The 24,455-nt window shown below is 35.2% G+C and overlaps 1 protein-coding gene across 2 annotated transcripts in view; it reads left to right on the forward strand.

Annotated features, from left to right (window-relative positions):
- Positions 1-24,455, forward strand: part of IPO5 (importin 5) — a 55,662-nt gene that overhangs the window by 25,543 nt on the left and 5,664 nt on the right. Inside the window, exons 7-23 of one of the 2 annotated variants that reach the window (XM_012644445.1) lie at positions 909-1,005; positions 1,206-1,310; positions 3,831-3,953; positions 4,044-4,164; positions 6,690-6,777; positions 8,613-8,719; positions 13,014-13,138; positions 13,230-13,319; positions 13,409-13,582; positions 16,019-16,237; positions 17,411-17,494; positions 19,338-19,470; positions 19,556-19,677; positions 21,075-21,171; positions 22,345-22,517; positions 23,629-23,740; positions 23,826-23,881. In XM_012644445.1, the coding sequence (XP_012499899.1) occupies positions 909-1,005; positions 1,206-1,310; positions 3,831-3,953; positions 4,044-4,164; positions 6,690-6,777; positions 8,613-8,719; positions 13,014-13,138; positions 13,230-13,319; positions 13,409-13,582; positions 16,019-16,237; positions 17,411-17,494; positions 19,338-19,470; positions 19,556-19,677; positions 21,075-21,171; positions 22,345-22,517; positions 23,629-23,740; positions 23,826-23,881 (2,026 nt within the window). The remainder of the gene's footprint in view (positions 1-908; positions 1,006-1,205; positions 1,311-3,830; positions 3,954-4,043; positions 4,165-6,689; positions 6,778-8,612; positions 8,720-13,013; positions 13,139-13,229; positions 13,320-13,408; positions 13,583-16,018; positions 16,238-17,410; positions 17,495-19,337; positions 19,471-19,555; positions 19,678-21,074; positions 21,172-22,344; positions 22,518-23,628; positions 23,741-23,825; positions 23,882-24,455) is intronic. The other variant, XM_012644446.1, reaches the window with a different exon arrangement.

Below are 24,455 nucleotides of genomic sequence, written 5' to 3' on the forward strand. Positions count from 1 at the left end.
GTGTTGGAAGCAAAATTATAAAAAGAATAAAAAGCCTTTTATATTATGATCCTATTTGTACACAAGGGTTGTCTACAGTTTTCTTTTTTTGTCTTTTAAGATTCTGAAATTTTTCTTCAACAGTTTCTTCTTTTTTTATTTGAAGATTTACACAGTACCAAATGTAGCTTTTAGAAAACTGCTCTAATAATGGTATCTTGAAAATGAGAGAGTTGGTGAATCCCCATTATGTTTCCTGGGTCTCCTGTGACCAAACTTTATAATATTTTAACAAACTTCTGTATATTTACAGGTAAACGGTCTAAGTTTAGAATTAAGTGATTATTTTTTGCCCTACTGTGTTAGCATAGTTTTTTTACTGCATTGAAGATATGATCAATGTATTGGATTTATAATTTGTCAAGATCATATACATTTTAGACAGTACATAATATTCCACCTTAGTTGTATCTTGTTTATATCAGTAATCCAGATGAAAGAATTTAAGTAAAAGCATTCAGTTTGTTTACCAAATTAAATAGGGCAGAACTCAGATTACCTGGGCAACCAAGGCTAGGAGCCAGTGGTCAGAAAGTATAATTACTATAGTTACCATCTGAAAACTCATGGTTGCTCTTGTCCCATCCTGCACTCCAGGTCAGCTTCTGGCTGAGATAGTGATAAAGATAAAGCCTGGGGCTGGGTGTGGATGCTGAGCAGCTGCTCCTCCCAGCCTAGACTTCTCCAGTGTGTTTGTTTCCATTCACTTAACCCAAAAAGGGAATTGCTTACAGGGTGCATAGATGATGTTCAGCCTAAGGATTAATATGCATATTTTCAAGTCAGATAAACAGTTTGTTAGAGATTCTAACTTGTACTTAACTAAGATATGATGTAGCTTTTAAAGAGTTCTTTGGGTTACTTTTTAGGAACTTTCCTGGAATTTTTGGGAACCAACAGCAGCACTATTTAGACGTCATCAAACGGATGTTAGTTCAGTGTATGCAAGATCAGGAGCACCCGCCGGTAAATAATTTCAATTCCATAAATATTAACATCTAATTTAATCTAACTTGTGAAAGAAATTAATGTGTTAGACTATTTGTAAGTAAAATATAAACACTAGTTTTATTATCAAAGAAAAATTTCATCCTCAGTAAGAAAATTTGAACTTGCATTCATCAAAAATTTCTCATGTTTGACATTTTTTACTCTCTTCATTTTAGATCAGGACATTATCTGCTAGAGCTACAGCTGCATTTATACTTGCAAATGAGCATAATGTTGCTTTGTTCAAACATTTTTCAGACTTGCTACCCGGATTCTTACAGGTATAAAAATGGTGTAGAATAAGTCATAATTATATCTTCTTTTGGTTTCATTAGTTTAAATTCTCATCAGAGTTCTGTAGTATATTCACTGTAGAACAAATATTTATTAAATAAATAATAAGTACTGGCACTAGAGATACAGCAGTGAATAAAACATGCAAATCTCTGTCTCCACTGAGCTTACGTTTACTGCCTTTGAAAGTCTTTTTTACTGTCTTAAAATATTTAGAGTTAGAAAATTTTTCTATAATGCAAATGGTATAAGCAATTGTATGCTTGTCATTGAATATAAAGTCACATAGGTTATTTCTATTAAATCAGCCAAATGACCTATGAGATTTAACGGCCATTTTACATAAGGAGAAACTAAGGAAGAGAGAGGATAACAAACATGTCCTAGCCTTCAGTGTTGGTAAGTGGTAGAATCAAGATTCAAACCCAGATCAAACTGCAAAGTCCTTACTCTTAACTCTAGGGCTTATAAAGTTTGTCTTGTAAAGTATGTAGTTTGTGGTTAATTCACATTGTTAATTCCTAAGGATAAGTAAATGTTTTAAGGATACCTTTTGCTTTAATCAGAAAGCAAAATAAGATTGGATGAGTTAAAGTAGTGATTCTCAACCTGTCAGACTCCAAACCCCCTTTTAATGGCAAATATTTTGTAACTTCCCATATACTACCCTAAAACAAAATGCATAGGTAATATAACTCATGTACGTGCACAAATTTTGAAAATAAGATATGGCCCCAACTAAATACAAAGAAGAAATAAAAAGAAAACAACATATAACAAAATGGCATGCTCTTTCATATATAAATACTCAGACATAGCTACACTAAAAGACACAGTTGATTAGGTGATGTCTAAGTGATCTGTGTAAATGCAATATAGCCAAAACCAGACTGCTACAGAGATATCAAAGTACAGCTTGAGTATCCTTTATTTGGAATGCTCACAAGTGTTTTGTATTTTGGATTTTTTTTTTTCAGATTTTGGTGTACTGTATTTGCATTATACTTGCTGAGTATCCCAAATCGGAAAATCCAGAATGCTGCAGTATTTTCTTTGAGTGTCACATCTGTACTCAGAAAGTTTAGGATTTTGGAACATTTCAAGATTTTTGAATTTGGGATTCTCAACCTGAGTATCTGTTCTTGATTTATATAGTAATTACCTTGGTGGGGGAGGATAACTAATTTAAAACCAGGCAAAAAATAATTTGTGAGTTAGGTTCTAGATTCAGGTCATCATGAATGTCTGGCATTTGTGATCATGTGAGATTCCTGATGAGATCATATGAGTACCTTGTAGGTGTGTGTTTGCATTGGAATAGGAATACCTCTGTTGTAAAGGAATACCTGAGGCTAGGTAATTTAAACAGAAAAGAGGTTTATTTGACTCATGATTCTGCAGGCTATACAAGAACCATGACATCAGCATCTGCTTCAGGAAGCTTCCACTCATGGCAGAAGGCAAAGGGAAGCAGATATCACATGACATGAGGAAGGAAATAGAGAGGAGGGAGGTGCCAGGTTCTTTTTAACAATTTGTTCTCATGGGAAGTAATAGAATAAGAACTCCTTACCGCTAGGACAGCACGAAGTCATTTATGAGGGATCCGTCCCCGTGACCCAAACACCTTGCATCAGGCTCCATTTCCATCCTCGGGGATCAGATTTCAACATGGAATTTGGAGGGGACAAATATCCAAACTGTATCACTGGCCTTTGCCCATCCTTAATCATGTGACAATCAAGAAATATCTCCTGGGAGAAGTAGCATTCCTCTTGAGAAACTGAGTTAGAGAGGACTTAAAGGAGCTAAAAATTGAAGGTTTCCACATTATAAAGAGTTATTGACAGCATTTAGTAAAACTTTTCTCCCCATGCTATCACACTAAAATGATAGTTTAGGTCAATGACGAAACACTGACTGTAGCATGCTGTATTGCTTTAGTAGTTTATTATCTAAAATCTTGGGTTATTCACTGTTGAAATTAATCCCAGAGATTTCTTCCTCTGCATTTAGAGTAAGTTAAAATGTCACCAGAACTTCTCGGAGTTATTATTCTAAAATAGACAATGGTAAGGTACAAAATGCGAATTTAAATAGCACAGTGACCACACTTAACATCAAGGAGAAATAAAATGGGTAATATTGGACACTTCAAATGTATCATAGGATCTAGTATTCACTATATGTATGAAAAAGATTAGGGACATAGATACAGAAAAAAATAATTCCTTTGCAGCCTTGTTTTGTTATAGCAGTTATTATAGTTTTACTGTGTTTAATCTGACTTAGATTTTAATGCGTTCTGTATGTTTCTAGTTAACATCTGTAAAAAGGAAGATGTATGAGTGCCTGTTAGAACATTTGCATAATGTAAATTGCTAAATTATTTAGTGAAAAATAGTAAGATTTCTCTATTGTTGGCCTTTTAGAAATGTTCTGGCTAATGAGGCATCATAAAGTGAGTCTTGAACACAGACTTTTTTTTTCTATTTCATCTTTTCTAGGCTGTAAATGACTCATGCTACCAGAATGATGATTCGGTCCTAAAGTCCCTCGTTGAGATTGCAGATACTGTTCCAAAGTATTTACGTCCTCACTTGGAAGCAACTCTACAGCTAAGTCTAAAGGTAGATTAAATACATCAATACATATTCTGCTTGTTATTTTCAGGGACTAATCTAAGCTATTAAGTGTATATAAATATGTCTTCTTTGTAGTTATGTGGAGACACCAGCCTCAATAATATGCAACGCCAGCTTGCTCTTGAAGTGATCGTCACCCTCTCTGAGACTGCTGCTGCTATGTTAAGAAAACATACCAATATTGTTGCACAGACGAGTAAGTCAAAGGTCTTCAAATAGTTTATGTGTAATGTGGCAAAGTTTTGGGATAAATTAGGTAAGGATTGTGTTGTTTCTCAAATTTGTTGAGAATATAACGAATGTCCTTTCAGAATCAGATGAATCTGGTTAAATCCATCTCCGTACACACACGCATGGATCCAACATTGTCGCTATGCTTTTAAGACTTTGCAAACACTCTGAAACCTGATGTTATAAATAAAATTTCTACGGTGGACTGTGGCAGACTCTTTTATGTCATTTAAATGTTAAATATTGAGCACAGTTAAAAATAATTCAGAGGGGATAGACATCTAGTAGTAAACCGAGAACCAAGAGAACCTAACTGTATTATTTACCAATGAAGATAGGATTAGAACACAGATCTAACACTCTGGTCAGGGCTCTATTCATTATATTCTGTTGCTTTGTTTTATAGACCCTCTTTGCAGGAGAACAATGACTATCGTGCTATAGAAATATTACTTTAAAGTTTTGTTGTGCTGTGATAAGGGCTCGGGAACTAACATGATCATTTTCTGGCCTATTTCTTCTTGAGCTAAGGAGTATTTGAACACTTGATGTAGAAAGTAAATACATTGTCAGATTTATTTTGTAGTGGCACCTACCTTTTATTTATCTTATACTTAGGTAGTAGTTGGGATTTTAGATTCTTTCCCGTTAAGGCCAGGAATAAGAAAAGTATCTCCTCTGTTATTATCTCTTTTGTACTGACAGTCCCAGACAATGTATTAAGAGGTAAAAGTAAGTTTAAGAATTGGAAACAAAAAAATGCTTATTCGTAGGCCATGTGATTATCGTCTACAAAAAAATATTTAAGAATCCACAGACTTTGAACCGATCAAAGGGTTTAGTAAGGTTGTTAGATTTGAGACCATGAAAAGTAATAGTGTTGCTATATATACAATAATCACTAGAAAATTTACTAGGAAAGAAAAAAAATCTCCTAATAGCAGGCATGACTTGTAATACATGGGAATAAATGAAACGATGTATTGAGACCTTTAAGGAGAAAATTGAAAGTCTAATAGAACTAATTATCAGTTTTCAGATTAATCTGTAAGTTCTATATCATTTTAGTTAAAATCCCAATAGGGTTAGTCATGGTAGAATTGATCCTGAAATTCTTGTGGAAGAACACCGGATCTGGAGTAGCCAAGACAATCTTAACAAAGTTGAGATCTTGCCCTATCATCTATGCAAATTTAGGATTTGTTGTGGTGCACATGTATACAGTGGATCAGATGGAACAAAAGGGAGAGAGTGGCGCACATGAAAACAAAGCCGACTTTAAAAGATTATTCATTAAAGATTGTTGGGACAACTGGTTATTTCTATGGGAAAGAAATATCCCAACCTCATATTATAAAAAACAATTTGGGGTTGATCAAAGACCTAAATTTTAACAGATACTTTTGACAAGTAAAGCTTAATAGTAGAGAAGAATTTTTTTAAGTCTCAGAATCACAAACCATAGATGTAAACATTGCTAAATTTGCAAATACTAAAACATTTTTTTAACCAACCAAATACACAATAAGTGAAATGAAAAGCCACAGACTGGAAGAAAATAATTATAGTGCACACAATCAACAAAATTTTAGAAAATAGACAAAGGCTAAGAATAGGAAATTCACAAAAGAGAAATCTGAAATCACTAATGAACCGTGCTGAGTCTCAGTAAAAACAAGTATAATTGTGGGATACACGTTGTCAGAAACTTTGACAGTGTGAAGTGTTGATAAAAGATGTGGAGCTGCGAGGACTCTTATTCCAGCTCCAGGGCACTTCATACATTGTTGTGAAGTAAGGCAGGCCTCTTCTTAAACTTCTCATAGGAATGTAAGTCTGTGCAACAGCTGTGCAGAGCAATTTGATGATTTTTAGTAATATTGAAGATACTTGTAACAGTTTCATGCCCAGACTCTCACATGTCAAAAAGCAGACATGTAATAATCTCATCAAAGCAAATTTTTAAGAGGGAAAAAATTGGAACCATCCAAAATGTTCATCAGCTGGGCAGGGGGATATGTTTTATATAATAGAATGCTATGAAGTAATTAAAATGAAATCCCTGTGTTGACAAAACAAATTGCCAAAGGTACATAAATTATATTATTATGCAGAAAATAAAATCTTGAAGTAGTACTGTAATTTTGTATGTAGATATGTAAATCTGTAGTTCAAGTGTAAAAGCACTTTGGGAATGTTAAATATTCATTTCGTGATGGTGCTTCTGGTGAGGTGGAGAATGCAGTAACATTTGGGAAGTTCATAGTGAGGTTTGACTTAATGGTACTTTTTAAAGAAAGAAAACATATAAAGCAAATATGGCAAAAGGTTAAAAATTAACAAAACAGATTTGGGGGGGCATAGGCAAATAATTATTTTGTCTCACTCTCCTAGAGACAAAGTCAATCTTAAAATCGTTGTTTATAAATAGTGGTAAAAACAAAATAAAGCCAGTCTTCAGGTATGAATGAAATAATTGTTTACTTTTAGTTCCTCAGATGTTAGCAATGATGGTTGATCTGGAAGAGGATGAGGACTGGGCAAATGCTGATGAACTAGAAGATGATGATTTTGACAGGTAATGACATAGACAGAGTGTCCAGGTAGCAGTGAGAGCTACAAGGCCCATCTCTTCAGCGCTGTACCCTGTAACCCGCAAGTAAACTTTTCACTTTGGGGTATGGGACACTGCCTTTCTGATGTATGCATTTCTGCAGCACATTTTATAAGCAGTAATTTATTTTTCATGTATAATTTGTATTAAAATTTTGTGTTTAATAAGTTCATAAAACGCTTTATTTTAATGGTAGATAGATAATACATAAAACTATTTTGTAATCAGGAAAGGAAAGATACCTATAACAACAAACAAGGAAGTTAAAGTATCTTTTATAATAAGTATAAAGAAGCTTTATTGTAATAAATGTTTTTATATGTATAGACCTCACTTAGAATAGTTGTTTCAGCAAAATTTCCTCCAGAGCACTATATTTTCCCAATATGAAGCAATTTAACTTTAGGATAGAGAGAATGCAGTGGTGACAAGATTTTTACACTGGGTGACAGTAATATTGGAATTACTATTGTGCTTATTTTTGCTTAGGAGGTCCCCATTTCATTATGCAAAAGTCAACCAAAATCCACCTGTATTTGCTGTGCAGTGCTAATGATTGCAGCCTTTTAAATGTATATGAAACATAGCACTGAAGAGTTCTGTTATTATAGTTGTCTTTTTCAGTAGTCCCAAAGATATATTATATTATAGATGCAGAAATGGAGAGTGAAGATGGAGTCATTTGTCTGAGATTATGTAGCCAGTTAGTGGACTGGGATTTAATACCATTTCTTATATTCTTCCCAGTGTATCATACTACCACCCATTCTTAAAAAGAGCTGAAATTATTCACTGCAAAGACTGGTAGTCAATATAAGCTACTAGGTTTAATTAAGATAAGAATTGAAGACAGTTGGCTTACAGAATATGTGGTGCATTCTTGAGGCTTAATCCCATTATTAAAATTGACTGATTTCTGGCTTCAATACTGTTTTGAAGTATGAGAAAGTAATCCTTCACTGGGAACCACCTGATAGGGCTGAAGAGAAGACTAGGGTAGGTTTTATTTCCTTTCTCTGGCTCAATTACTATAACATGCTGCTACCTGTTCTTTAACTTGCCCTATAAACAAAACATAAGTTTATATGGTGTGAGAAACTTTTCTGGACTAGATGAATAAGATTTTCTTATCTGTGAGTAAACAGGGCATAAATGTATTCTCGGGATGAGATTTTAGATCATTTATAGCTTCATCTTTACAGTATTGTCCTCACAGAGCAGTTAAAGATCATGCACATGGCAGTCTCATTACTAATCTTGCAGTTTCAAGACAGAATAAGTGTGCAATGCTTTTATGCCCAAATATATTCAGTTTTCAGGGAAGATGCTAGAATAGAATTTTATCTATGCAGTTTTTGGCGGTGCAGCTTGCACCCCTTTAAAGATGAATAAACACAATGAGGGGATAATCATACACATTCTCAGCACCCTTTTCAGTTTTCTGTGTTCTGTTCATTGATAACTTTGAAGGATCTATTTCTAGGAGATGAGATATTTGAGGCGCTCTTCAACACTCTGCTTTCACCTCTGAGTCTTCAAAGTTAGAAGCTATTTCTGAGAATAGTTTTTAGCCAGCGAGGTGGGAGGAGTTTTGAAAAATAAGAATCAGACACGAGATTTTTAAATCTGTACTGAATCATAATAAAAAATTTATTTACTTTTTTTTTTTAAACTGCAGGGTTTTTAACCCACAACTTCAATACCACATTTAAAGACTGCTTAAATTCTCTCTCAGTCATAATTTAATGTCATGTTTAGAAATACGTCTGTGTGATATATTGAATCTTTTGTGTGTTTAGCAATGCAGTTGCTGGTGAGAGTGCTTTAGACCGAATGGCTTGTGGACTTGGTGGAAAACTCGTTCTACCAATGATCAAAGAACACATTATGCAAATGCTTCAGAATCGTAAGTTGTATGTCCTTCACGTGCTAGATTAGTGGTATGTGGCTTTCTAAATCTTAAACTCTATATATTTAGACTGTTTAAAAAATTAATCTTTGCTTTTTATAGTCTGTATTTAATCTGATTCTTAATATTCTATTGATAAAATTCTACTTAATCCTCTTTGGAACCATTCAGTCTTTTTTTTTTTCCCCCTTCTTTTTCTTAGAGACAGGGTCTCGCTCTGTTGCACAGATGAGTGCAGTGGCACAATCACAGTTCACTGTAGCCTTGAACTCTTGAGCTCAAATAATCCTCTAGTCTCAGCCTCCCGAATAGCTCTGACTACAGGCACGTGCCACTATTCCCGGCTAAGTTTTTTTGTTTTTGTTTTTCTTATTTTTTGTAGAAATGGGGTCTTGCTATGTTGCCCAGGCTGGTCTTGAACTCCTGGCCTCAAGTGTTCCTCCTGCCTGGGCCTGGAACCATTCAGTCATATGCTAAAGAATGTTGTTCCTCACTACTGGTATTATTTTATTATTCAATTCTCCATCCACAGAATTAGCTTCAGTATAGGGAAAAAATTATAAATTCTAAAGAAAATTTACAGATTTATTCCCTAGCCAGAGATATTTAGATTTGAGTTTCAATGTCTCATAGTTATTTGAATGTTTTTGAAGTATTAGCATGTTTGATTCACACAATCTTCCTTCATCCATTATCTTGAATGTAAAAGAAGAAATTCTATTATTATCAAAAGAGAAGCCACTTCCTTTTTTTTTTTTTTTTTTTTTTATGAAACAGAGTCTTATTTCTGTTGCCCAGGCTAGAATGCCCTGGCATTAGCCTAGCTCACAGCAGCCTCAAACTCCTGGGGTCAAGCAATCTTCTGCCTCAACCTCCAAAGTTAGCTAGGACTATAGGCGCATACCACCACACCCAGCTGATTTTTTCTAGTTTTGGTAGAAATATGAGGTCTTGGTGTGTTCAGGCTGGTCTCGAACTCCTGAGCTCAAGCGATCCTCTGGCCTCGGCCTCCTAGAGTGCTAGGATTACAGGCCGGAGCCACTGTGCCCGGCCGCCACTTCTTTATTTCTACAAATGTTTTCCTAACACATACTTGGTCAGTTGTCAGCCTTTGCAGCTGTAGTTTACATCAAGACCAAAGTTTATTGCTGTGTGTGTTTTATTTTAATTTGTGTTTTTTTCATTACAAAATTAACATGCATGATGTTTTTTTAAAAATTTAAATTCCAAAAGTATATAAATTACAAGTCCTTTAGGTCATATTCAGAGTTGACCACTGTTAACAGTTCTCTGAGACTTTTTTCTGACCTCATTTATGCATGTATGCAGGGTTTTTTTTATGTGAATATACAGACATCATATTTGCATTAAGGTTCTGCTCAAAAGTTTATCATATCGTTACTCTATAGCCTACCTCATTTTTGTAACAGCTGCCTAGCATTCTATAATTCCTATTAAATGCTAATAGTTTTTGTTGATTACAGATAATACTAATACAAACACTCTTCTACAGAAATTCTGGCTTATCTTGCATGAATATTTATATATGTAGGGTAGATTACAAGATACAGACATGAGGATCAAACCATTGCTACAGGATCTTAAAGTAGTAAAATGGAGAACACAATACCAGGTCCGAGTGAAAGTGAATTATTGAGAACTCTAGCCATTATCCTTGTTCAAGATGTGATTTTATATTTGGGTCTTGAATAGTATTCCTTTTCTCCCCCCAAACTTTTTGAGGTTCTTTTTCCAAAAAAATAGAGACCACATCACAGATTGCTTGACCTACAAGAGCTGCTAGAAAGAATATATCTAGCTTTTCTGTTTTTTAGACAAAAGAAAGTGAAGCCTAGAGACATTAAAAAAGTGTACAGGGTCAACCAGCTATCAGGTGTTTCTCCATTGATTCACACTGCTCTTCAAATAGATTTGTTGTGGTTTGTAGCTAAAGAATTTGTCTGCTACAACTCTCTAGCTTAGTGCAGAAAGCTTTTCATATATGGCAGTGAACTCTTAATAAATAACTTGTTTATTGCTAAATGTACAATTTTCAGCAAGGCTTTTGTACCTTGGTTTCTTCATCTGCCAAATAGGAAAATGATACTTGTCCTACACCCAGAATAGGGGTTAGGATCCAAAGATGTATTTAATGTTTGTGAAAAATGCTGTAACAGTGCTAAATGATACCTGTTTCTCAGTTTGGAAACATATAGTAAGTAATGCCATTGGGAGAATAACTTGAATAATATCTTTTTGTTGGAAACAGTCTAGTTTTTTCCCCACTGAATGTTTTTTTAACTCTAAGAAAACTTAACATATGCCTCCACTCTTATTTTTAAAAATAGTTTTACTGTTTTTGCTTTAAGTAATAAACAAGAATTTTTTTAAATCTTAAAATTCAAAGGAGAACCATTTCCAGATTCCCCTACCCTTACGATCACAGTCTGTTGAACATGCCTTTAGGAAATCTGCACATTGGGAATATATGAAGCATATCTTTTTTTTCTCTCTGAATCAAATACGGATATCATTCTACATCAGTAAGCATATATTGCGTTTCTTCATTAAGCCAAATATGCAAAGATTAGTATCATATATTGATATATTTGTCTCCTAGGATTATTCCTCAGTTCAGAAATTTTGGCTTAATAGTATATTGAGTAATGAAATCAATTAAAATCATTATATAATATGTTATTGTAAATAATAATAAAGTTTTAATACTTAACTGTAACATTAGGAATTTTTCAGAAATTCTTTATTGTAGAATTAGTTACTTTACATGAGTATTGGGCTCCCCAAAGTGAAAAGTTGAGTCTGATACAATTCAGGATTTTTCTACAGCTTAGTTAATTGCTTATGCCAGCAGTTCTCAAACTTCTTAATCTCCAGACTCCTTTATACTTGTAAAAATTACTGAGAATCCCAGAGTGCTTTTGTTTATGTGGGTGGTTATATCAATGTTTATTTTATTAGAAATTAAGACAAAAATTTAAAATATTCATTTACTAATAATAAATGCATTACACATTAGCAGAAATACCATTTTCATGAAGAATGACTATTTTCCAAAACAAAGTTAGTTAATGAAAATGAACCTTTTGCATTTATGTAGACATTTTTAAATATCTTAGACAGCTGAATTCTTACATATGCTGCTGCATTCAGTCTCTTGGAATTTCATACATGTTGTAATCTGTGGAGTACTTCATTATACCCTCAAAATGAAAGTGAAAGAATATTAGAGAATAGTTTTGACTTCATAGACCTTCTGAAAAGACCTCAGAGAATCCCAGGGTTCTCAGGGCCCACTTTGAGAACTACTGCTTGGAGAACCACTGAATATATTAGACCCTAGCCTTATATGTTTATATACATCTTGCTTTGTTCCACAAAGAATTTGAAGCATTCTAGCATGCATTAGCATAACATAGTAAATAGAAATACATAGAAATAATAGGAGCTGGGTACAGTAGCTCACATCTATAATCTCAGCACTTTGGGAGACTGAGGCAGGAGGATCACTTGAGCCCAGGAGTGTGAGGTTGTAGTGAGCTATAATTGGGCCACTGCATTCCAGCCTGGGTGACAAAGCAAGACCCTGTCTTTTAAAAAAATAATAAAAAAAGAAAGAAATGATAGGGGAATTACATATATTAGAATAGAATATAAAGTCCAGTTAAATAAACATTGGTTTGCTAATGTTCTATTAACCAAAAAAGCAAATAGCAATTTTTTAAAATTTTAGTTTTTGGCCTTACCAACAGATGCAACAAATAAAAATTATTAATATTAGACTACAAGTAAGGTTCCTCCATATTCATTTACCATATTATTAAATAAAAACTCTTTAAAAGCACCATTGTTTCTCCTTAGCTTTTTTTCTTTTTAAAGAAATGTGACCATTGCAATTTAAATCTATATTCAATAAACTAGTGACCCAGGAGAATCCAGGTATTTATTGCTTGTAGTAAATCTCATCAGAAGAAAATCTCTTAAGTGGTTAATAAAAATACTGATAAGCTCTTTGTAATATATTGTAATTTAACATTTGGAAAAGAAATGCTTATGTGACATAACCACTCTGAAATAGTCTAGTTGGGCATTTTTTCTGGCCGTTTTATAATAAATGTATAAAAAGTTTTCATATTTCATATATGCATATAAAGACTCTTTTAAAAAGTTTTGTTATTTTCAAATAAGGAGAACTCTTATACTTCTGACTACCAGAATGACATGTTTGTAGTGTCTCATTGCTACTCTTTTCATGTATAATTCTTTTTTGTAGCTGACTGGAAATACCGGCATGCAGGATTGATGGCCTTATCTGCCATTGGTGAAGGGTGCCACCAGCAAATGGAAGGAATTCTAAACGAGATAGTAAATTTTGTTTTGCTTTTCCTTCAGGATCCTGTAAGTACCAGTAAATATTTGATTCATAATTATTACCATACTTTCACATGGGAACCTACTGCCTTTACTAATACAAGGGAACATATTCCAGCATCCAAGAGTAAGGTATGCAGCCTGTAATGCCGTGGGACAGATGGCTACAGATTTTGCACCTGGTTTCCAAAAGAAATTCCATGAGAAGGTAAGTAACAAGTCCTAAAACATTCAAATCAGACTTTAGGAAGAAGGGTGAACATTTCAAGGTGTATGCTTATTTGGTTTATTCCACAGGTAATTGCAGCTCTGCTACAGACCATGGAAGACCAAGGCAATCAACGGGTGCAGGCCCATGCAGCTGCTGCTCTCATTAACTTTACTGAAGACTGTCCCAAGTCACTGCTTATTCCATATTTAGATAATTTGGTGAAACATCTGCATTCCATTATGGTACTTAAGCTTCAAGAGGTAAGTTTTAAGATCTTTAAGCCCCCTATTTATAGATTAATTTGGGTTGATTTGATGGGTAAGAACTGGAGAAAGAGGGACTTTAAATATGATAATAAAGAATAGAAAATTGGCTGGGTACTGTGGCTCACGCCTGTAATCCTAGCACTCTGGGAGGCCGAGGCAGGCGGATCGGATCGTTTGAGCTCAGGAGTTCGAGACCAGCCTGAGCAAGAGCGAGAACCCATCTCTACTAAAAATAGAAAGAAATTAGCTGGACAACTAAAAATACGTAGAAAAAATTAGCCGGGCATGGTGGTACACGCCTGTAGTCCCAGCTACTTGGGAGGCTGAGACAGTAGGATCACTTGAGCCCAGGAGTTTGAGGTTGCTGTGAGCTAGGCTGACGCCATGGCACTCTAGCCCGGGCAACAGAGTGAGACTCTGTCTCAAAAAAAAAAAAAAAATAAGAATAGAAAGTTAAAGACAGAGGAGGACATTTCAAACTAGAATAATGAATAGAGTAATTCAGGCTTGAGCAGAGCATGGGCCGATAATTGGAATTGGGAAAGATACGGCCTAAAGGTTAGGTAAAATCAGTGTATGGATTGCCTTGAAAACAAGGCAGAAGAGTTTTTGAACTCTGATTTGTGTAAATTTGGAAGAACCATTCTATGTCCTAAAGTGCTGTAGGAAATGATGATATGATTGTAGGAAATTAGTGTGATAGCATTATAAGGCATAAAAAGGGAGAAAATTTAAGGCAAGACCATCATATTTCTGCCAGTTTGAATTTAAGAAGGGGAAAGCAAGTAAAAAATATTAACCATCCTCTAACTAGGGCTACAGAAATAGAGAAGATACAGAAAACAACATCCTTTTTTTTTTTTTAAATGTGTTGAATCTTTTTAATAGGGGCTGGCTATCCAAAGTACTGCTAAATGGTTTTAGTTACAGCTTAAGTAAGGGATGCAACCTGAAAACAATTGAGTGATAGTAGAGCAGTGTAGGTAAAAAAAAGCAAAGATTGAGGCTCAGTTTGTTGTCAAATACAATGAAAATGGATGACTGCTGTAAAAATGAAATGAATGCTATTGGATTCAACAGACATAAACCTACAGTTGAATTGCTGTAAAAGTTTCTAGCACTCTTAATTCCTATACTTAATTATGGACCGGTAAAAAAACAGTTTACAAACCACAGATTGCATAGCACTGGTGATTGGTCAGAGAGCAAGGAGAAAAACAAGAAATATAGTGTCTCAGAAGCCAAAGAAAGAGGACTTTCAAACACGGGCCTGAGAGTGTTCAGTGTCGGATGACAGACTAAGAATAGGATAAAGGAAACGGTCATATATCTGAAGGCAGACAGAGGTGGACCCAAGTTGAAGGTGGGTAAGTTGTTTTTTAATCAGAAATAGATGGATCCAACATGAGTTTATGAGTAGGTTTGAGCAGGAGACTGTGGCGTGAGGGTCTCTCTGTCCCCTGTCCAGAGGGGCAATGTGTGGGTTCTTTAAAGATCACAATGGAAGGAGTTGCTGAGATGGGATGGAAGTAGGAGAATTATTCACAAGCAAGAGTTGTATGAAGAGCGGGATAGCCTAACAGAGGAGGAAACACGTTCCCCTGAGGGCAGCGGCATGGTCAAGATGCTCAGCCTGGGGCGGATGTTGAGATAACGCAAGATGGGAGAGGAAGAGGGTAAGATAACTTCTTCAGGACGTGGTAGAGTTTGTAACGTGAAGATCTCTGCTGAGAGTGTGCTTGCAGTTGATGAGAGAAATAAAATCTGGAGTAGTGACTGGGTCAGGTCTTCGTATGAATCAATAAATAATTATTAAAAGTAGTGCCAGGTAACAGGGTGGGCCCAGTGGCAGATTCCTAGTACACATTTGTTACTAGCTGGGTCAAAAAACACTGTAGATCTTTGGTGCAGAGAAAAGGGTCATTTCATCTGTTTAACCAAGATGGAAAAATGGGTGCAGCAGGGCTCCTTGGTGGGATCTTCTGGGGAGAGTTGGCTAGGAGATGAAGGAAGAGGCCAAAAAGGAAGTTTTCGCCACATCACAGTAGATAGCACAAAATACAATAGTAAGTAGTGGAAATCAGTGAAGAAAAAATAAGTAGGAAGGGTAGGCGTTGAGCTTGATGGACACAAAAATTTTAAGAAGAGTTCATATTCGTACTCAGGAACTAGCTGTGCTTTGAGATAGAGCAAAAATGAGTAAGGAGTGCTATGTTAACAGAAGAGAGAGAAAACCCCACATTAATAGTTCAACATGGGTTCTTTTTATAGAAATTTCCTCCAAAACCTATAGCGTCTCCTTCTGCCTTCTGGAGAGATGGTCTCAGTTTGCTGTTTTAGAAAAGCATTGAAGAACTTGAAGGGAGTAGTAAATTTAAATATTTTTTCAAGTTTTTCATTTAAGTAATTTACGTGTCTTCCTTCTCCTAGTTGATTCAGAAAGGCACCAAATTAGTTCTGGAACAAGTTGTGACATCCATTGCATCAGTTGCAGATACTGCAGAAGAAAAATTTGTCCCTTACTATGATTTATTTATGCCGTCACTGAAGCACATTGTAGAGAATGCAGTTCAAAAGGAACTCAGACTTCTGAGAGGAAAAACTATTGAATGCATCAGCCTTATTGGTCTAGCTGTTGGGAAGGAAAAGGTAAGTGATTTATATTATGTTAAATTTACTATATGTAATGTAGCTATGGCAGCGTTGAGGGTACAGAGGGGCTTTTTTCTTTTGATAAATGGTTTTCCGGATGCTTATTGTTTAACTTCATCTTATTCTCTTTTCGTATTATTCCTGCTTTTGTATATAAATAAATTGTTGCTTTCATTTGTTCGTTGTTAATACTAAGATGTTTTCTTAACTCAGTTATATTCTTGACACCACCCCGTCCCTGCCACAAATGCAGTCTGTCTTGTGGGAGACACATGGAGTTCAACATCCTTATGTTTAGTTCCCTTCAAACATGTGTTTGGAAACACACCAGTTGGTTTCCTATTAATCCAAAATGCATCAAGTGTTCTAAGAGGGAGATCTGTGTGCATATAGCTCTTCGGAAAAAATTTAATTAGCAAGTACCATTCGCCAGTGTGGTTTTCTCAGCCAGTATCTCAGAGTTCAAGTTGATTGAAAAGTTTCTCTGTCATTGACCCCTCACATTGTGACCCTCAAAACTATCAACATGGAACCTCTCAGTCTTACCCTCTCCAAAACCGGCATCAATATTAACTTTTACACTGTTTTCTGTGGGAAATTGACCACAATGACCAATGGTAAAATATTTGTATGTTTATTATACCAGTAAAACATTTGTATGTTTTACAAATACTCTATACATCTGGCTTTCAAACTGTCTTTAAAACACTGCCTGATTATTCTGTGGAGATTACCACAATTGCACACAGTTAAATAAAAATCATATACAAAATAAAATCTTATGCAGTGAATTTTATGGCAATCCAAATTCTTTTTTCTGGATTTGAATTAAATTTTACTACTTGAAATACACAAGCCATAGACCAACACCAGATGCCATTAGAAATATCTTTATACTGCAGTTTGCTTTGACCTTCAGTGGAAAACATATTTTTCTAGAAAGAGCTCTAAGTCTGTTGCAAAGTATATGAGAATTTTTCAGTATAATAGTTTTATCTGTTTATATTTTTCAGTATAATCAGTTTTATCTGACCCATATATAAAACATAGTCAGTTTCGGGAGTAATACTGTGTTATTACACAAGAAACAAAATTAGGTATCAATAAGTGTCTCTCTGATCCAATATACACTAGTAATATTGGTGCTGTTTTGCACGTATTTTCCTCTAGTTCATGCAAGATGCATCAGATGTGATGCAGCTGTTGTTAAAGACCCAGACAGATTTCAATGACATGGAAGATGATGACCCTCAGGTAAGCAGTATTAATGCATTTGCCTTGGTGCATTGATGAGTTTTGGACAGCACAAGGTTAAATGTGGTAAAAAAAAAATGATATGATTCTTGAGATACTCTCAACCCCTAGTATCGGAGACATTCTTCACTGGTTTTCCTTCTACTTCTCAAGCCATTTTTTCTCAGTCTATTATAAGCTGCTTCCACTCTCTCTAATTCAAGTTTTGATGCTCGTGGGTTGTATCCTAGGCTTTCTTCTCACTGCCCTGGAGCACTGTCATCCACAGGCATGTGGCTTTAGCTTTCCTCTGTATGCTTGTGACTTCCAGATTTTTCTCCAGAGTTCAAGGTCCATTCATCCAGCCACTTAACTAGACATCTCCATTTGGGTGTCTCACCCTTTGCGGGCTGCATGACTTCCCTCCCCTGTCAAAAGAAATACAGAAACCAAACAATCACAGAACACCCTGTGTTCTCCTCTTTCTGCCTATGAACAAACTTTCCATTAACTCAGAAGGAATCCCTGCCCCTCACATGCACTGCACACATATGTACACACACACTCAGCTAATCCCTGCTCATAGTTCTCATCTTTGCAAGACTTTCCTGATTGGGTCAGTCTCGATGGTGGGCAGTTAGAACATTGTTATAGTAACATCGTAAATGTCTGTCAGAATCTTAATGGTATTCCCAGTGCCTAACATATAACAAGGCACTCAATAAATTTAATTGTTGAATTAAATTTTGACTTTACATAGCCACACTGTAATTGTTTCCATAGTTTAAATAGGAAAATGTGCCATTTTGCAAAGAAAGCATATGCTTTATTGTTTTGCTTTCTTTGCAGAATGGCATAAAAATATACATGAATGTTTGTACATAGAGTTAAAAGTCTGGAGGGATACTTAACAAACTGCTAACAGTGAGAACTGCAAGCTGTAGGGAGGGTGGTAAAGACAAGACCTTTTGTTTGCCTTTTTGTATCAGCATATAGTACAATGCCTGTTATGTAGAAAACACCCAATACATAACTGGAATGTAATTTTTACATGTAAAAATATTGTTACTGGCTGGTCCAAAGGTAGTGAGTTATCTCATTTGATTGTTGACAGTCACAGATTGAACTCCTTGTTTTACTACTTAACCCCCCTCCTCACTACTGCACTTGACTAGTCTTAAAAAAATAAATAAGTAAATATTGTTAGTAAGAGGTGGGGCTTGTGTCTGTGCATGTGCAGTAGATGTACAGGTAGGCTGACAGATAAATGTTAGGAGGGTAAAAATCACTTTTTGGTTTACAGAGATGATGAATTAGAACCAGATTCTCTGTAGGTAGTTTGCAGGTGATTAAATCTATGTAAACACAGCAGTAGGACAGGTGTCTTAAATATACTTAGCCACTTAAGCAGAAAATTATAACAGCTAAGAGAAAGGGATGTTTTGTTTCTTGGGTTTTAATAAATCTTTAATGAATGGAGTGCCCAGGAGTAGGGATGCAAAGTAAGATAAAATACGTTTCTGCCTTGAAAATATTAGTGCCTAGGAGTTGACATATTTGGTTTTAGATGCTGAAAGAGAAAGCTAGATGTATGTAATTGCTTCTTGAAAATACGAAAAAATAGGCAAGGTCCTAGTCTTTCTCTTTTGCATCACCTGCTGTCCTTATCCCAGTGTAGAGAGAGTTCACTATTGATTCTGAACATTTTAAGTGTGTGACTTTTTTTAAAAATGCCCTTATTGCTTAAAGTGCCATGAACATACCTATAAATCATTGTTTTTTATGAAATAAGGAAATGGCTTCTTTATCGTATTGTATTTACCCATTGTTTTAAAATCTATTTTAATTTTAAATTTCTTCCCAGATCTCTTACATGATCTCAGCATGGGCCAGAATGTGCAAAATCCTTGGAAAAGAATTTCAGCAATACCTTCCAGTGGTTATGGGGCCATTAATGAAGACAGCTTCCATTAAGCCTGAAGTAGCCCTTTTAGATAGTAGGTGTCTTCACAAGGATATATCAGTTGTAATATTTCTCTCTTTGCTATTTTTCATGTGCATTGTTTTCTTCCCTGTTAATAGCCCAAGACATGGAGAATATGAGTGATGATGACGGTTGGGAATTTGTGAACCTTGGAGATCAGCAGAGTTTTGGTATTAAAACTGCAGGACTGGAAGAAAAATCAACTGCTTGCCAGATGTTGGTAAGAGATAACTAGTTTTACTAAACTTTATTTTACATCTTCTCATAATACATTTGTATACATTTCATAGGAGTGCTTTTAATAGCTGCTAAAGGAATTATTTTGAAGAGACAGGGATATTATATTTCTTAAAATAAAATGTAGGAACATTTTGACCCAACATTTTCACTTCCAGATTTCCATTTTATAAAAAATCATGTGGATTAAATCTTTCCTTTTTAATGCTATTTTTAATAGCAAAAAAAACAATGAACGGCCCAAATGCCTGTTAGTATGAAGATGGTTGGTAAATTACTGTGCCCTGAAATATTATACAGCTATTACAAAGCATTTAGAATATAAGCTAAATGAGGGAAGGCTTTTTATCTGTTCTATGCTTAGTCTATACAAGGTGCCCCTTGAATATCTTTTAAATGAATGAACAGAAATGTGCTTTGGTATTAAAAGCAAAACAGAACTGTTATGATTTCAGTTGTGTGAAAAAAAATAGACATGGCAGGAAAATCAAAATGTTTGGTCATTATCTCTTATGGCATTCTGATGCGTTGTACATGTTTTAAGTTCTGAGTTTTCTTTATGAGCATGTGTTTTAGACAGTGAAGGATAATATATGTTTTAAAAGTTAGAGTTAAATTATGGTAAATTGTGGATTTAGCAGTTAAGTAAACCTGAATAAAAGTGGCTTAAATTTTATTTTTTTATTTTGCATTAATAATGTTATTGTGTTCTCTTTAATTCATTTAAAAGAGTATTTGAATTTATTCTTATCACTTAATACCTATAAATTATAAACATTTTGGATTTTTGTGGTGGGTTTTTTTTGTTCACTTAACTAGACAGCAAATACAAATAATAGTCTCTTTAAAGAAAATCATTCAGTCTTTTGGTGTACCAGAAAAGACTGAAGAAACTTGTTTTAAAGATAACACTTTTTTTCTGTTTATCTGTTGAAATGATTTTTTAGAAATATAACATAAGCTTGTTTGCATCAGATTTACAAAAAAAGTTAAGTGAAGTGCTCCAGTAAACTGAAGTTTTTGGGTTTTTTATCTTTTAGAACTATTTTCTCTTAGAAGTATTTTTCTTCAATTAAGTGATATATTTTGTTTTATATATTACTGAAACTTTTGCTTAATTTTCCCACACACAAGGAATAAAAATAAGAACTATTTCATCTTTTGAATGACGATATATACTACAATCATTTCATGGCCTTTTTCCTTTTTAAATTATTTTTAGTTAGAAGACTAGTTTGACAGTCCTGTGTGCAACTTTAAATGTAGTTCTAGTCAAAATACAACATTCTGTGGTCCTTATGATTTTGCTGTTTATTAAAGAATATTAATGCCTACACACTAACAAGAATCTTGATTTCTTTTCCAATACTTTGGTTTCAGGTTTGCTATGCTAAGGAATTAAAGGAAGGCTTTGTGGAGTACACCGAACAGGTTGTCAAACTGATGGTCCCTTTATTGAAATTTTATTTCCATGATGATATCCTACAACTTTTGAACACAAAACATGTCTAGATTTAGTAAAATTGTAACTTCTTAAACTATTAGACTTTGTGTTAACCGAAGTATACATCAGCATTATTGTTTGTGTTTGCACTAACTCTAGTTTAAGATTATAAACTTGATTTTCTGCCTGTGCCTTTTTTCACCTTGTGCCAAAATGTGAATGGAAAAGGAAATGTTTCTATTGTATATAGTTGCTATTTTTCCCAGATATCTTTTGGTAATATTAAGAAAATAAGACCTTTCTTATTAATAGGTTAGAGACCTACTGATAATTAACTTTCCGTGGCAGAGAGAATCCTACATTTCAAATGTGGATAGCACTTTTGGGACAAAACATCTCTTGGTTAATCTGCTTTTTAATGTTTTCTTCCTCAACATAATGATAGCCATAATTAATACCTACAGGTACAATTTTATGCCTTTACACACTCACATAGACACACATAATTTCATAGGTAGGTAAAATGAGGACAGCCGCAGAGAGTGGTAGAGCCTGGACCGAAACCCCGATCTGTCTGCTCCAAAGCCCCTTCATTGTATTTCTCATCCGTTCTCTTGTAGTAGTACCCTGTATGGAAGATGGCTTTTGCCCAACAGAGACTTATCCCAGGAGCCAGAGGACGAAGCAGAATTGCTTTTAAGAGGATGTTATCAAGACTTTATTTTATAAATGGGATTAGGTAGGAAGAGGCAACTTAATCTTTATTGAAAAACTGAAAAAGCTAGTACAGGAAGAGTTCCTCTGGTTTTTCTCAGGAAAATCATAGCGTCAGTTGCATTTATTAGAAACATGCATTACCTAAGGTTTAGGGGTAGGTACACTTGAGAGACGCTCCAGTGGTCAGAAGTCCAACAGTCATTTTTGTGTTTTGGGTCACATTTGAGCCATAGGAGGCCCTTCACTCTCTGCCATGGAACTCATTCCTTTTCTGTTGTAGGTGACAGGATACAGGAGGTATGTTGTGGACAGGAAGACTTTTCTATTTTTGTACATACTTGATATTTAACACAAGCTCTTGGATAGCTGTCTTAGATAAACAGAAGTTGTTTAATGCTTACTAACATAGTGAACCCTTTAACGTTTATGCAAAATGATAGAGCAATCTTTTGAAGTTCATTAGTGATTGCATTTCCTTAATGATAAAACGTGTTCGCGTAGCAGCAGCAGAATCCATGCCTCTTCTCCTGGAGTGTGCGAGAGTCCGTGGTCCTGAGTATCTCACACAGATGTGGCATTTTATGTGCGATGCTCTAATCAAGGCCATTGGCACGGAACCAGATTCAGATGTCCTCTCAGAAATAATGCATTCTTTTGCAAAGGTGAATATTTCTCTCTTAAAGAAGATGCGTAAGGTTGTGTGTTCATTTATTGGTCTTGCTAAATAAATTAGGGGGGAGTTAGATTTCTTCATATGCTATAGCATAAATGATTTTTTTTTTTACTTAAAGTGTTAATTTTTTTCATTTTAATATTTTGGTGGTGTTATTTTGGTTTAATAGTAGACATTGAAGAAAGGGTAAATTTTTCCTGGAAGGGCAGTATAGTTAGAGGGGAAGATATAGGCAAAGACATGGAAACTCACATTCTTTGGGAAAGCAGAAGAAATTCTGAATACTCTTGAATCTCAGTCTTGATTAGTTTCTACCATCCTGTACCTAAAAATCCAACTGCAGAAGGTTGGGTGTCATCTGCAATTTATGTCTAGTTCCTGTCCTGTTCACTTTCCTAAATTCCTCTCTCTTTTTTACCCATTGCCCCATCTCTTACTTGTGTTATTGAAGTAGCCTCATTTGGTCTACTCCAAAAGTCTCTCTTTTCCTCCCAGTTCATTCTCCTTTTCTCAAGCACTAACTTGGTTTTATTGAATCACTTCCCTTTGTACTCACAGTGTTACTCTCATCGCACACAGCTCCATAGTTGGCTCCAAGCTCCATTTAAAGTTCTTCAGCATCTGTTTGTCTTCATTTACACTCCCACGATTCAGAATTTTTCTGTTTTTCCAGTGAATGTTTGCTTTCTTACCTTTGCCCCTATCATTCCCTCTACCTGTAATGCCCTTCTTGGACAAATGTACTTTTTATTCAGTGTTCTCTTTGTATGTTGTATGTATAGAGTACATACGTAGTAATTGTGTTCCTTAAGGGCTGGGATGTGTCTGTTCCATCTTGAATCCTCAGCACCTAGCTTAATGCCTGGCATGTAAGGTATGCTCAGGGATGTTTAAAATAAAAATATTTTTTCTAACTCCTGTCTTTAAAATACTGTTTATTCTAACAAATACAAACCAAGCATATGTATTTTTTTAATCATTAATCTTCTAGGATATTGAACTGTGTTCATTTTTCCATGTGATTCTTAATGGAGTTTAACTTCTGGCTCTAACCACCCTTCTTACTCTTATGGGTTGCTTTCTTTCCTCAACCTTGTTAGTGCATTGAAGTAATGGGAGATGGATGCCTTAATAACGAACACTTTGAAGAACTGGGAGGTATATTGAAAGCAAAGCTTGAAGAACATTTTAAAAATCAAGAGTTGCGACAAGGTAAGTTTTCTGTACTTTTATTTCTGAGTGTAATTCTTGACCATTTTGGTGATCATTTAAAAACATTTATTTGGGTGTGTTTTAGTTAAAAGACAAGATGAAGACTATGATGAACAGGTCGAAGAGTCACTACAAGATGAGGTAAATTTTTCTCTTCAGAACTTAATTTACATGACCATTTGTATCTGAAAGACTTAAATGTTTCAGTTTCTAATTCATCTGATTGTCATTCTGATGTAATTATTAATAATCTTTAGCAGAAGAATCTGACATATTTCATTTCTTAATTTACAGAATAATTTTGAAATTAAATTGATTTGTCTCTTGGGTTCTGTGTGTGCTTTTGTTGCAATACCTCGCTCATCAGAACACCTTGAGGTTTACCTAGTATTTTCTTTTACATATTATTCACAGCAACCATTTGTATTTGGTGGCGCTTTTACCATTTTAAACATGAGTAACCTCAAACTCACCTTAAATGATTGCCCACAGTCACACTGCTGACAGTCTGGGACCTTCTTCAGTGTATTACTCAGTTCTGTCCTCACTGGACCACACAGCCCCGTCAGGTATATTTAGGGCCCAGCATCTGTGGCACGTGGGCACCTGGTGGGCCAGTGCTGACATGTGCGGGGCGTCCCAGTTTCCTGCAGGGGCTCATGTGGTAAGGCCCGAATTGCCACTAACAGTGAGACCCCAGTCTCTCCACCATCTC

The sequence above is a fragment of the Propithecus coquereli genome, unplaced genomic scaffold (genome assembly GCF_000956105.1).
Source record: "Propithecus coquereli isolate 6110/MARCELLA unplaced genomic scaffold, Pcoq_1.0 Scaffold212, whole genome shotgun sequence".
Lineage (NCBI taxonomy): Eukaryota > Metazoa > Chordata > Mammalia > Primates > Indriidae > Propithecus > Propithecus coquereli.